General features: G+C 40.9%; 1 protein-coding gene across 1 annotated transcript in view; it reads left to right on the top strand.

Moving 5' to 3' along the window:
- The window catches only part of BRIP1 (BRCA1 interacting DNA helicase 1), a gene marked incomplete at its 3' end in the record, with an annotated part of 91,489 nt that extends 76,270 nt beyond the window's left edge, over positions 1 to 15,219 (top strand). The window contains exon 24 of the mRNA XM_082294900.1: positions 15,127 to 15,219. Coding sequence (XP_082151026.1) covers positions 15,127 to 15,219 — 93 coding nt within the window. The remainder of the gene's footprint in view (positions 1 to 15,126) is intronic.
- Positions 15,220 to 15,666: the final 447 nt, after the last annotated feature.

Genomic DNA, 15,666 nt, shown 5'->3' on the forward strand with positions numbered 1-15,666 from the left:
ACTTTCTCTTTGAATTTCTGTAAATGTTTGTCCTAATGTATTGAGATGACTCTGTTTTTTCTCACAATAACTATTTCAGTTTTATTTGATTTTATAACATTTTTGAAAGTGGGACAGAAAATCATTAGTTTAAGTCTCCAACACAGAAGCTATAAACTTAACCTTTCAGATCTGTGTTTTCAGTGCAAAATCTGACAATTTTTTCCCTAATAGAAGCTCAGACAAGTCTATAAAGCTTTTATAAGTTAATGAATGTTTCACACCAGCTGCTGATTCCCTAAGTCAGGCAGTCTCCAGTGAGGGAGAGACAATCTCTCCTCGGGATTGAAGTTTGCTGCAATCAGATTGAGACTTTCCAGACTTGAGAGTGGTCACATTTTTCATAGCTTAACTGTAAATCATCTTTCACTTAGAAGATTTAGAGACAGACTGAGGAGCTAAATCTTTGAGTTTGCCTCCCTGACTAGTAGAAGCCATTAGATGAGCCTCATTATGGTGTTTCCTAAAGGATTAGAGAAAACAGTTTGGTAATGTTCAAAGTAGGACAAATACCATTACAAGTATAACAACTTTATCCTTCTAATGATTTAGATGTAGAATTAGGTGTGATTACAGGACACTTGGAAATTGTTTGGAGTGACAGGGTTGATAATCAAAACCTTTCAGCTATGAAATGATTAGGAATAAGTGATATTGGAAATAATTCGTTGTAAAATGTTGTGACTGTGAACTGAAATATGTTTATTTTGCTATCAGTCATTGACCAAAAAGTGCAATTCTTGGTGTCAGCGCTGGTTCTGGCACTGTGTGAGTGCTCCTGTCACTGAGCCTGCTCACATCCTTTATAGCAAATGCCCTTCACTTCAGAATTTGGGCTGCTTAAATATTTGCTGTACAAAGTATATTTATAATTATAGATATTTGCTGTATACAAGTGCAGACTTCATATTTCAATATGAAATAGGAATTCAATTGCTGTTAGATTGTGATAAAAATGAGAATAACATTAATTGCCATCAGCTGCTAATAACAAGTTATTGGCAATTCTAAAGGTGCAATATTTTTCTCGATTAAGTGCAGTTCAATTGACATTTTGATTCCTATTTTTTTAAACACTAATATTAAAGTTGTGTTCCTTAGGCACCTTTATTGCTTCTTCAGCCTGGAGGTTTTGTTATGTCATTTAAATGGTGGAGAGCTCCACACTGAAAATGCTGTTTATTTGTCTGTAGTTTGAATATGTCTGCTTTTAATACTGCATTTGTATTTATAGTAGTATTTAACTAAATCTAGTTTAAGTTTACTTTGTTTTGTTAGAGAAATGTGAAGGTATTTACCATATAGAAATTGGTTACAGAGCTGTGGATTTTGTATTAACCTTAAAGCAGAACCAGGAATAAATCTTCTTTTTTCCCCTTCTCAGATTTTCCCTTTTGAAATCAAGAGACCTTCATGAAAATGAATTGTTCTTTTCTTTGTCATATAAAACAAACTGAAAGGAAGGTGTAACAGGACACTTCTCAATGACCTTCTTTAAACATAATGCTGTGTAAATGAAATCCATAAGTGAGAAATGCACAACTCTGCCAGATTACACTAGAATTGCTTTATTCTTGCATTTATTATTATTATTTTTTTGTACAGACTCAAAGCTAAAGCAATGACCACATACCCCTGGTGTTATCTCAGTACAGAAAAAGGGGTATTAGTGGGTGGGTATTTTCCTGGAAAGAACATTATATTTCTGTTTCTTTTAGATAGCAATTTAACCTAAAGGAACAGATCTTGTTATCTATCTAATGACTCTACGAGGATATATTGTTTAAAACAAAAAAGCTGCTTTGTGTGTCCTGTATAGTGAGATTTGGCTGCAACCAACTCCAGCCTCAGCAGTGTAAGGAAAAGTCTCTGGGAATATGATTTAATGTTCCAGTTACAAGTTCTTCTGCTGGAAAACAGCAACTAAAAGATAATTCTCCAATGCATGCTTATGGATTTCCCCTCTGTAAAATGGTAGTGTAATTTATTTGAAAGCTGCTTTTGTTTTATTTTTGATAGTATAGAGAAGCTCTTAGCATTATGAGCTTTGTCTGATTAAGTGCACAAAATGACAAACAAGGTTGTCCTGTGCTCATCTTCTTCCTTCTTTAGGCAGATAATCACCTTTAGAAGCCTGGATCCTATTCAGCTACTCTGTCAGTCAGCAATACCAAGACCCTCGTAAGCCGCATTTATCAAACTAAACACTTGATCTGTATCGGCACATCAGCTGCTGCCAGGGCCTAAGACACAAGATGAAAGTTGCAATTAGGATTTAGGAGGACATTTTATTATCTGAGATTTGAAATAGGTTTTCTTAGTTAATCCAAACATCTTTCCACTCAGATATGTTGACAGAGCCCTTCTGTACATGTACTTACTTCAGCTTAAGTGGGAACTGCAGTGGATGTTGCCAAGATTTAATACCTCTAAAAGGAGAATACTTGTCAAGGGCAGGACACCGAGGGAGGGGACGGAGCAGTGCCTTGGCAGCCTCCCTTCACGTGGCATTCAGTAGTGCTGGGGCAGCATTCTGCTGGCCAGCTTTTCCTGAAAAATAAAATCTATTCCTTAATAAAGGAAAATTAGTAGCTTAACCAAGATTAGACTATACCCCAGCTGCTTTTATAAGTCTGTTGATTGTGTATGAACTCTGCATGCCCAGGGCTCACATGTTACACACAGGGGAATCTCTCCAAAGCTTAAAGGGCAGAATAAAGTGCTTACCTTTCTCATGCACCCTAAAATGCCTCCTTGCTTTAATAGCAAGGCGTTCTTTTCCTTACTGACATTTGTAGCCATAACTTTTCTATTTCTCTTGTACATAAGAGGGATTTGTGTCTGTGACAGTCAGTGGGGGATGGATCCCAATGGTTTTGTGCCATTTGAGTTGCCTTGGGGCTTGTCCCACTGTCTCCAGCTCTTGTGTATTTTGATTTCTCCCAGAAGATGGAGATTGCTCCTGTGCAGAAGGAACTCTGTGAAGGTTCTCTCTCCAGCTGGATTCACCAGTGTGCAGCTCACCAGGCTGGAGCTGCTGTGTCTGGTGTGACCACACTGGATCTGCTGGATCTTCGGTGCTTTGGTGTCCCCCATGTCATCTGCAAATTTCTTTTCACTCTATTTGAAATTGGGAAAGGAAAATATCCACAAATCCCTAAGTTTCATCGCCAGTGTACAGATTTAAGCAGGTGAAGCAAAATAGTCCTATGGCAGTTCTCAGAGTCTCTAACTTTATAAATGATAGATGGCTGAGCCACTCTTTTACAGAAGTACTGAGTTTATTATGCTAAATGAACTAATTTTTACAAATTCCCAGTGATTGTACAGGCAGAGGAATTGCTGAAGACAAGGGAAGGTTGTTCCCCGTGGCTGCTGAGCAGAGCTGGTGTTAGGAATGTGTGGCTGTACAGTCCCTGGACAGCAGAGGTCCTCCAGACCCAGCTGTTCATTCCCAAGTGGGAATTTTGCAGCAATTACCTTCGATTAGTCACTAGAAAATAATTTTGCTTGTGGATTTGTCATGGAGATAAACAAAACAGTCATCTAGTTTGCCTTGATTTGTTGTTGTTGTTATTATTGTGGCATATTTTCTGTTATTTCCTTTGCAGTGTTGCAGTAATAATTAGGGAGACACTTGGAGGGTTTAATTCCTCTGTGGAGTCTTTTGAAGACACATCCAGCAGTATTTTAGCAAAGTAGTTCTCGTGCCTCATCTGTCATTTTGCAGCAGTGCTGCTGTCTAGAAACACAACTTTTTAATTATTATCAGAAAACACACAAACATGTGAAATGTTATGGTTAGAATATAACTGATATCTAGCAATTATCAGGTCACTTTCCAGTAAGATTGTAATTAATTTTTACCTCAGCTTAGAGATTCTGAATTTAATTATTTGAATGCGTACAGCAAATCAAGAGCTGTCAAGGCCTCTTGAATTTATGGGCATGGAAAAAACTTAAATATTTATACACTTATAGAGGTGACTATTATCAGCCTCTCATTAGTAGATTATAAAAATCTTACCAAAAAATGGACGTGAAATTATAAATATTGAGGGTGTTTTTCTCCTACATACTCGACTGACTGAGCACCTTAACAAGCTCTGTCTGAAAACCATTCCAACTTTGTTGCTGGTAACTTCCCTGTAACCTGGGCAACTAAGCTTTGAGGAGAAAACAAGAATATAAGTAAAAGTAACTGCAGTTTATTTTAAAATATTTTCCATTATTAACACATTTTTAATAGCAGGAAACGCCCAGATTTTGGCTTCATTATTAAACATGCTGGAGAATGGGGTTTGTGCTAGAGCAGCTGCCAGTTTTGTGTCTCCACTCACAATTATTTCCAAATTGTTACCCTGCTACCACTGTTAACTGGGTTGGTCATTCACAGGTTTTTAGAAGGCCAAAAAAAAGGGCATTTTACCATTTTACTTCAATTTGGTGCACTACTGTCTTTAACCTGTCGTGTTCTCTGGACAATCTCATGACGGTGCCTTTTTGTAAAAGCCCTCTGAATGATGGATTAAGATCTGTCTTGGATTTTACATGGATTAAGCTTTAAATTAACATAAAAGAATAACAATGTGAATCAATTTGATCAAAGAAAAAGTGTCACTAATTATTTAAACAGGACACTTAGTCCCGAGGTTTAAAGGCAAAGGAGCGGATTTCCCTTGCATGTGGATCAAATCAGAAGTATCCCATAATTGACTCTTTACAAGACCTTTCTGCAGAGTAATGGACTAGATATTAAAGCCTTAAGTATTTAAAGTGAGTTTCCGTCCTTCTCTAAATGGAGCTGCAGCACTAAGAGCTATTTTACAAGTCTGACACATTAGTGCATCCCTGGGAAATCCGCCGGGCTCCGGCTGCTCCGGCCCCGGACTCGGAGAGCTTTCAGTCCTTGCATGGTGTGAAATGGGGAGCGTTGAACCTGTGAGGAGAAGTGAGCATCCTAACAATAAATTCCAGATGGGCTGTTGGGAAGGAGTAGAGATAGTGGATGGGGCTATTTTTTATAAGCATTTAATTGGCTTTATCTTTGCCACCTATTTCGAATTCTGTTGGTGCCTCTTGGGAAAATTCATTCTCTGGTGACAAAGAGGTGTTCTCCTTTCTGGGCTCTGGAGATGTCCTTCTGCATTTCTGTCTGTTCAAAATGGATGAGATGAATGCTGCTACAAATAAAACACTGGCTTGTACCTGAAGGAATTCTCTATTCTCTCATACCAGTTTTATTTTGGAAGGGATGCAGTGAAGTCATTCCCAGAAAAGACACTGCTCTCTCCTTGGCCAGTCCTTGTTTGCATGAGGGGTGTTGCAGAGCTTATCCTTTCAAACTGAGATGCTCTTCCTAAGGAAATTAAAGCTAGTACAATTTATCCAATCTTACAAAATCACAAGTAAGACAGGAAAATATGAAAATGTTGTAGGTGCTCCCATTATTTACAGAGTTGAGCCAATCCTTTTTTTCTTTTTTTAATTATTACTACATGTAAAATGGCATGTGTTATATTAGGGAATATTTCTGTCAATATAAACTTTTATTTTATTGATCCTTGTCTAAATTGTTACTGTGTTTCATGTTAGAGTCCATGAACATCCTCCAGCTCTTTATTTTCCATTAATCTCAACTCTAAGTGTTCTCTCCCACCTTGTACCCCACGTTTCACCTTTTCAGACAGCCCCGTGTATGTGGTACAATAATGTATTACACTGATAGGAAAAATCAGTTTCTTTTTGTATGGAAATAATTAATATATAAATTTTGCTATAGAGATTTATACTGTATAGACTTCCAGGATAATGTTACTTGGGAAGCAAAATAATCCTTAATATGACACAGAATTTACTTTTAGCCACTTTCTGTCTTCTACTGTCAGGTAGAAGCCAAATCACGCTGAAATCAATGGGAGGTCAGTCAGGGAAGGAGCCTTGGGAAGGCAAAAATTTTGTCCCACATAGGCACAGTTTAAAATTCCAAAAGATGTGAAAAATCATAATATCTGAACTTCAATTTGTAACATCTGGGACTTCAAACCAGACATAAACAATATTGAATGAATTATATTTTTTGTGTTTCATCAAAATAACATTGTAAATACTGAAGCCACAAATTATACTTTAAAATGAGAGTGGACATTGACCGTGATTACCCTGAAAATTGAAATATTTCATAGAAAAAGATCAAAGAAATGCTGCTTAACTCTTGCAGAGGAGAAATAATTTATAAAAGTTAGTCTGAAACTTCGGGTTATAGATTTAACTGTTCCTTTTTGTGGAGGTGAAGAAAGAGAGCCAAGTTTTGAAGTATTTATTTTCACAATTATTCCTGGGCTTGTCCTCTGCTCCGGGCAAAGGACCTCCTGTGTTTTGGGAAAGCCAAGTGCTCGCCGTGGGAATGTTGGGGTTTCTTCCCTCGGCTGCAGATGAGGAATAAGGGGCTCAACAAAGCCTCATTTTCGGGCTTTGGCAGGATAGCCTCGTCCCCCCAGGCTGGGTTGGGATTTTGGGCAAACGCTGGTCCTGCAGAGCCACGGCAGGGCCGGGCAGTGCAGCCACAGCCTCGATGCAGTGTGCCCAGCCCTGGACACAGCCCACCTTCCCGGAGTCTGGGCACGGCTAAGGAACAGATGCAGCTTTGTCTCAGGGACTTTAGGACTTCTCTGCTCCCTCCAGACTCTGTGGGACACATTCACAGGCCCTGGATCTGCTGTCTGTGCAGTGCCCAGGTAAATGGGGTTTGCACAGTGCTGTGAGTGGCTGACAAAGCAGAATTCCCAAATTCCCACCACAACCCCGGAGCTGCAGCAGCTCCCTGACTGCTGCACTCCCCCTGCTTGGGGTTGTGTTTGTACTCATGGCTTCCATCCCTTTATTTTCCCCATGTGATTTCGAAATGGAACAAAATGGAGTTCCTATGGCACAGAGTTTTTCCATTGACCTTCCAACTTTCCGTATCCTGCTCCCATCCATAGAGGGAATATTGGAGCTCTTCTGCTGCTTGGACTGTAGGGGTCTGAGTTGTTAAACTTTTACAGCTCAGTGGTGGAAGTTGTGTATCTGTCTTGAAATCTAAATTATTTAAATCTAGTAATTAAAATTATTTACAAAAAATCTCGTGATTTAAATCATGCCAGAAAGTGATGCTGAGACCCTCAAGGGTCCTGAGCATTGTTGTACCAAAAAAAGGGTTTGTAGGTTTCTGTTGCTTCCAAAGAAAGTAAACCCAAGAAAACCTATAACTTTTAACTTGGTCTTAAAATCTTACCAGTCTAATTTTTCAGTCATGAGATTTCTGCCTGAAGTACTTTTCTTGGGCTATCTTTGTTTTACACCAAAACAAATATTTTGAGAAATCCAGTTTCCATTGATTTTCTTCCCCAGAAAAGCAGCTAGGAGCTAATAAAAGGAGGGAAGCTGGTCCAAGGAAAGCACTGTGGCTGTTGGAGATCTGCAGAGCTGGGCTGGAGAGCAACAAGAGCTGCTGTCAATCCCCTTCCTTTTCCTCGTTTGCAAGGCACAGCTGGGCTTGTACCCACCCTGGGGTTCCTTTCCAATAGCATCCAAACAGAGATTAAACTAAAAATAATTTGTATTTTAAAATTAACCTAAGTAATCACCAAGAAATATATGAGACTAATCACAAAGCAAAGCCTGATCTCCACAAAAATCGAAGTAAACTCTCCAGCTCTTGTCCCAGACACATTGATGCTGTTCCTCAGCTCACCAGAGCATTAGAGCTGATTTTACAGGTTAAAAATTAGTGTTAATTTCTAACTTTGGGCACCCAAAAAACTTTACTGAAGGAAATAACCGAAGTACAAAAGGCACCACTTGCTCAGAAGACACAGGATAAGGGCAGGATCCTGTGTTTGTGTTGGTGACAGAAGTTTCTGTTAACGTAACCTCCGTCACCAAAATATTAAAAATACCCTCATTCACCTTTTATCATAAAAGAGCCACTAAAGTAATTAACTTAGAGGTGTGTAGATACACAGATATTAGAGATCCATCAAGGGAACAGTAACGTGCTTTGTGCCGCGTTTTAAACCAACATTGGCTGTGAGTGATAAAAGGAGGGGCTGTGTTACCTTCCAACGATCTCCTATCCAAGGAGGAGCCGGGCCATCTCAGTGCCACATTCCAGCTGTAGTTCCAAAGGCAAACGCTAGAGCCCAGAACCACGGAGGTGTTCCTGGTCTGTCTGTCTGGGCAGGGTTTAGCTCACCCTCCTTCGTGTCCAGTGTGGAAAGCACAAACTTGTCCAAGCATTGACTTTCTTCAGAATTTGCAGCCCTTTGAAAGCTTCAAATTGCCAAATTATTGAGGTGTCTCGGGATATCTTTGTTAAGATTCCTTTGTGTGCTGTCTCTCCATCTCCATCCCATTCTTGCCCTGTGTTCCACGTTTTGTTTTTGTCCTGGAGTGGTGTTTCAGTCCTGCCTTCAATCATCACGGCAGCATTTGGTTTTTCCAGGAAGTTCTGTGGGGAACCATGGAGCATTTCCCATCTGAGACCAGCAGCCTGCTTGTGATTTCACACACAACAATGGCTTTTTTTAGCTTTGATTTAATTTCTAGGCATGCTATAAATGCCCTTAGAATCTACCAAGCTAAGCCAGTGTACATTTGTGAATAATATCCTCAAGATGCAAGTATAAATGTCTTTAAGCTCTTAGACTCTCCTAAAGACTGCAGCCAGTTAGTGTGCCCCAGGCTCTGCTTCCCTGGATCCAGCACACCCTCCAGAACTTTAATTTAATTGTGTTAAATTTCCTAGGGGTGTTAATTGAAGATGCTGGAAGTAAAGGTATGAATTCTGCTTCATATTCACAAATATTTTAGTTCATCTCCAGACAGATTATTTTTAAGTCGTGTGTGATTTGGTTTTCATTTTCTCTTCATTCTATTTAAAAGAGCTTCTGCATTGTTCTTTGCTGCTGTAGTTAATCTGTGCATTAGGAGGGGCAGAAGCTAGTTTACAGCATAGAAGGCATTCATGCTACTTGGGGAGTTGAATCCATCACCCTGTGTTTATTTGTCAGCTGTTTAGATTTCCTTCACTTTGACTCCCAGCCTTTTCTCTGTGCCTGCTGTGTGAAGTATGAAATAAGTTCAAGCTGTGTGTGTGTAAGTGTGTGTACACAGGTCTCTGCTTCCATTCTGGCAATCAAAGGCTGACTCCTTCCTTTCTGGGTTTTCCTGAAGAACATGACTGCAAATCAAGATGTTTGGGATGACAAAAGCGTCCAGAACCTCCCTAATTATATTTGGAAACCTCAGCTTCCTACATGGCATACAGAGAGATCAGATCTAGAGCCAGCACACACCATTGTATTGAATATTGTCAGCTGGATATATCTAATTCTCCCTCCTGCTTTCCCCATACATATATATTTATATGTTGTAAGTGATTTATTGATGGGAGACTGCTGGTGTAGGTGACCTGTTAGAACATTCCTGTGGGAATAAAACTGTCCCTCGTCTTTTCTCCAATTGAACTGCCTTAGGTATAGTATTCATTTGTGTGATGTTTCTGCCTTACGAAATTCATTTTACTCCTTTCTCATAGTGGCAAATATTTTCTATTATTATCACTCTGACAGCTTATCAATGATCTTTCTGCCTGTATAAACTGATAGAGTATCCTAAATATTGCTCCAGGTTGCTTCTTTCTCCAGGGCTCATTCTGATATCAACAAGTTTCCAGGGATGGTTTTTGGTTTTGATTGACAGCTCAGTCCCACAATTCTTCCTAACTTTGTCTCCCTGTGGGAAGTGCCACTCAAAAGGAGCAGTGGCACAGAAAACCTCCCATCTTTCAGCTTCTGAAGGCTGCTCTGCCTGGAGCAAAGTCTGAACTCCAGCACACTGCAGAACTCTGGGAATCCCAGTTGTTGCTTTTCCCTGTAATCAGCCAGAAAAAGGGGGTTGAAAGGCTCCAGGATGAACGGCTGAGTAGGGCTGGACCCATCTGCCCCCAAACCATGTGACTGAAGCAGGATGAGATAAAGGAGGAATCCTCCCATCAGGATGGATTGTTCAGGCACTGCAGCTGACAGGTGAGTACTGCAGCTGTCAAATACTTACTTGCCACAACCAGTACATTTCTGCTCTTGGTATTAAAACTGTGTCAGAATTTCCATTATAAACCACTTATTTTGTGGGTTTATAGCTTTGCCATAAAAATACACCTTGGGTTGAGCCCTGGCATGCAGCCATTTGGCTTCTTCTAACACAATATTAATTCAGAACATCCAGACAGTGTTTTTAAACACCAGTATCTGAAAAGTTGTTGCTTCTTTTTTCTCTCTTTTTTTTTTTTCCTCAAGTCCCTTGTTTTCTGCAGGACTCACTCAGAAATCAAAGGTGGCCAGATGGAATTGCAACAAGAATCTGCAACATCTGGAAGCCGTTTTTGGAAGGACTGAGACCTGTGATAAGAAAGAAAGTTCTGGGGACATCTAGAGAATTCCCAGGCCAGGTGGGAAGGCTGGATACAGACCCCCAAGGCTGAACTAACAAGGTCTGACTGCCATCACCCAGAGAGCTTCCCAGAAAATTGCAGAAAGGAGGAAAGTCTTGGTCAGATGAAGATATAAGCTAAAATACTCATTTTGGAAGCAAATCAAAGAATCTTGGATCGCATTTGAAGCCCACAGTGTAACAAATGCTTGTCAGCCAGTGACCCCTGTGAGATGAGAAATTAGGAGGAAAAACAAACTTCTAATCTGAAATTTAAGAATAATTCTGATGGGATATTTCAGATCAACTTACAAACTAACAAACCCTCTCCATCTGAGCTCTGGGCTTCAGGAGGAGCACATCTGGTCCTTTCAAGTCACAGCCCTGATGAATGACTGGAAAGGTGGGCAGAAACTGGAGCTCCTGGCAGCCAAATCCTGTAACTCAAGTCCTGTTTGTAAAATGAATGATGAAAAGGGGCAATCCTAATCTGATCCCTGGCCTCACTGTACAATTAGGAAAAGTGATAATCTTCGTTTGTAAAACAAGGAGAATTGGCAGCTGGGAAAAAAATAAAGGAAGTAGTTCAGTTAAATATTCGACTTATGAAAAAATTGGCCATAAAATCTGTTCTGAGGCTGGCCAGGACAGAGCCTCAGAAATGTCTGGGGAATGTTCTTCAATCAGTTCAGGGAATGTGAGGACATGAAGCTGAAAGTGCTGAGCTCCAGAGGAATAAGGATAAAGCTTATAGCTTTTCTCTAGATTTGGTCAGTTTACTTTCTGAATGTATATTGAGAAAGGAATGGAATAAAGTCCCTTTTCTCAAACTGGAGTTATTGGACAAGGTGGGCTGAAAAAGAATAAATTGGGCTCAAGCAGGGAGAGTGACTGCTGGCAGACATGGGGCTTTCCAAAGGTGGGGAAATTAATTTAGAAAAGTCATCCTCTCTGAGCAAGAAATGTAACTAAAGTGATGGATAGGCTATGGAAGGATTTGGAGATCATTATGGCTGGTAATAGAGTGATACAAGCTGGAAGTATTGTCTTACAAATGAAATCCCTGGAAACTTTCTTTAATTATGTGGCTCAGATGAAGCACAGAATTTGCAGATAACTGATTTGGAGTGAGGAGATTTTCCTAGTGCAGCAGGCAACTACTGCAGCAGCTACTTGTGGCATATCTTCACCAAAGTAAAGGCTAAAGTGGTGCCAAGCATTTGCAGAAACTTTTGCTGCTGGATCTGAGGGATGTTTTTGTCTGGCACTAAGCAATTTACATTCTAAATGCCTTTAAAGGCAGAGCTGCAGCGAGATTTCAGGTGATTTCCCTGCAGCATATGATGCTGTAGTGGGTATACTTGCTCTGGCTTTGCTCCAGCTTTCACAACTAATTGTAACTTTGAAAATACAACAGCTTGGAGGTCAATACAAGTCCTAAAGGTCCAGGAAATACCTCCAGCATCCACAGAGCTTCCAAGCTTCTATTGAAGGTAGAGGTGCCATCGCTGCTGGTACTTGTGTGAACAGGGCTAAAGTTACCACAGCTGTGCCACAATCCCAGTTCCAGGGCACTGTTTAGATTTCCAGAAGTTTTTTCCAGTCAAAAATCAGTTCTCTGAATCCAATAAACACACAGGCTGCACACAGTGGTGTACCACAGATGGATTCTGAGGGAAACCAACCCATTCCCAGCAGCTCGCTGTCAGAAAAGTGCTACTGGGCATCAAGGGAGTGAACTGGGATGGATAAATGAGCTTTCAACAATTTTTGGACCTCACTCACAGTTCTGATTAAAGTCAAATGGTGGCTGGAGTGGATCCTGCAGAGCCAAGTTACAAGAAAAAGGGGAGGGAACAGCTTCCAGGGCAGGACAAGACCTACTGCAACTTTAAAAGATGACGTTTGGCCCAGCACCTGCTGCCTTTTGAGGATGGGGAGGAGCTGTGCTCCAGCCTGCCTGGATCAGATTAGCTCTAGATGGTATCTTGGTACCAAGCACAACACTGAGGTGCGAACTGATGTATTTACAAATGGTCTGTAGTACACTGAAAGCCATCAGCCTGCCATCAGTTCCAAGGGCAAGGGAATTGTTGGAAGCAGAAGTGGTTAATTGTGAGTACACAGCCAGCCAGGGAATGGTTTCACAGACAGAAGGACAATGAAGGCAGGACAATCCCGAGCAGCTCCCCAGCAGTGCCACTCAGGTGAAGGTTTTTTAAGGATTTTTTTCAAGGATTACTGCTATTTCAGGCGAATTTTTTGTGGCTTTGTTAATATTGTAAAACCACTGCGTGAGTTTGGTGAGAAGGAAATCATTTCATTGGCTGGCACAGTGTGATTTAACGTTTTCAAAAATGTTTTTAAACAAAACCTCTTGTAACTGCTCCCATTTTCACCTCCCCATGTTCCAAACACCTTCCAGGCTGGACACAGATGCCAATGCTCCCAGCCTGGGGGCAGCACTGCCAGAGGGAATCAAAGCACTGGAGGGGACGGGGGGCTTATTACAACAAAATGTTCCTGTTCTCAGGAGAGAAATACATATTCTGCTCAAAGAACATCTGACAGTGGTTAAATCCAGAGAAGGTTTCACTGTGGTTCCTTTGGAGAGGGATGTGTGGGTTGGCCAAACCCTGGCAGGCTGCAGGGACTCTGCAGGATGTGGAAGGCAGGAACTGGGATTCTGTGGTGTGAGACAGGCTCGGGCACAGCTTCATCTAGAGAGCAACCTTGGAGGTTCCTCCCCAACGCTGCCTATCACAGAACATCAGGAAAAGGTCACCTGGGAACCCCTGACAAAGCTGATGCCCGATTGTCCAAGTGGCTCTCCTGGAAGTCTTCCCTTCGGGACAGGAATTTGGAGCAGTGGGTGAAGACAACAGCTCCTGTTCTGGGATTCCAGCTGTGGACTTTGTTTGTTAAACAGCATGGTTGTGTTGAGGAAACATGTGGCTCTATCCTCTACTAGTCTCTCCTGACGTAAATATACAGCACAAAATTGAAATTATTAATTTTTTTGTGTTAAGGAAGATTATTCTGCTATTAAATTCTCCATCTCTACTGATGGATGAAGCAAAGGAAATCTGTACCTTGGTGGAGGGCTGTTACAATACCATGTGGCAGAAACAAATGTGTTTTTATCCCTGTTCATATATAAAATATCATATGATTCCTGGTGTCAATGCATGTGAACTAAGTAATGGACTGATAATTGCTACATTAAACCAAGTGCTGTGAAAATTTGAGGGGATTTTGCTACAGCAGAGATTCAGCTTTTAGATTTTCGTATCTAAGCTGTGCTTTCCAAAATGTCTTATTTTTCTGTACCTAATCTCCCCTGGAGATGTCATGTTACATTTCAGGTGTCTCACTGACATGTGCAGCAACAGATACCAGAGTTACAGAACTGAGGGGAAAGGGGTTTGAACACATTTACGTTAAACACTGATATCTCAACTTCTGCACATCAGTGTGGCTGGAAACTGCAAGGAAAAAAGCTTGGAAATTGCGTACTTACAAATAATCGGATTTTAACGTCTTTGTTTCATTTTAAAGCTGTTGGAAGCTTTCTTCAACCAGTAGGAAGGGTGAAACACTGGAAAATCAGTCCTGTCAAGATCTTCATCACTTTATAAAACCTCTGTTGAATGAGCTCCCATGTAAATCCATGGTCCTGCTGGGTTCCTCTGGGTTATCCAGGAATGCTGACCTGCATCACAGGGGCACATTTCATGAAACCTGAGGCAGGGATGTTTTTTTTATGTACAAGCTGTTGATGTGGGTTTTATACAGTGTAAGTGCCAGTTAGGTTTTAAAAACGGGAATGGGAAGGAGAGCACTGGATGTGGGAGATGGTCCTGCAGAAACCAGCACATTGTCATGAAATAGCAGACTCAGGTGTGACATGTGCCTGATATTGGGGTCTCTGAATCAGTGACCCCACATATATAGGTGTGTATATATATATATATATGTATATATATTTGTACTTGAGAGGTGCTTGGGCCCTGCAGTAACACGAGGTCTGAGCACCTACACAGAATTCAGGCAATTTTTGTTTTAAAATTTGACCTGCTGGGGGCTGCCTGCAAGAAGGTTTGAGGTTGCTGGATGTTTCTGATTTGGGTGACTCGGTCTCTGTTCTGATTTCTCCTTTACTGAGCTGCTCAGTGTAGCAGCTGCTCCTCGGAGTAGCTCCTCCCCAGGAGCTCACTTTTGTGTGTCATGGACACTGCTCTGTGCCTCACTGAGTGTCCAGCTCACAGGATTTCTTCAGGATTCCTTTAAATCTTTACAGAACTGGGCCTTGCAGGGCTAATGGTCCATTCCAGGGAAGTGCTGAGCTCCCTCAATTCAAAACATCTTGCAGAATGAGGCCAAAGACTCTGAGGTAGGAAGAGGTGTGAGGAGAGCTTTATTAGTATGGCACATATTTAACCCATAGGAAAACCCACAAATTTTACTCATTTTAAGTGTATTTCACACTTTTCGACTATTTGAAATAACCACATTTGTAAAAACTTCTTTTAATGAATAGAGCTCTTTATGTACAAAGGCAAACCCTTTTTTCTCCCTACGTACAGTCCTTTTAAAATACTATTTCTTTTGTAGGTCTGGCTGCTTCCCTCGTCTGTTCATTATTGCTTGCTGCTACAGAACCCTCCAGAACTGAAACCAGGCAATTTAGATGATATTTTGTCTTAGAAGAGTTTTGCTGATCCATGCCATGCATTCATCAGGACTAATGAGACAGATAAGTAAAGGACTTTAATTAATTAATGCCAACCCCAACCAAGCTGGTGTTCAGCACCGTATTTGTGTGTGAGGGATGGGAAGGAGCTACCTGGGTACAAATTCTGGCCCCATTGAACTCAGTGGGGGTTCTGCCATTTGACTGCAACAAAGCAAAGGCTTCACCATATGTTTAAAAGAAATATTTCACTGGGATTTTCTGAATGCTGGTAGACATATTTTTATCTTCCTTTCCACTTTTGAATGTTTGTTTACCTTACATGCCCTTCAAAGTAATTGAATATAAAAACTTCTCATCAATTCCATTTTATTCCAAGTTTGAATTGCCTCATTTTTTAATTTCTTGTGCATTTAGAGACCCCACATGGCAATGTCTGGGCTGCAAACATGGTAGGGGGA

Source organism: Coloeus monedula, assembly GCF_965178545.1.
Source record: "Coloeus monedula genome assembly, chromosome: 20".
NCBI lineage: Eukaryota > Metazoa > Chordata > Aves > Passeriformes > Corvidae > Coloeus > Coloeus monedula.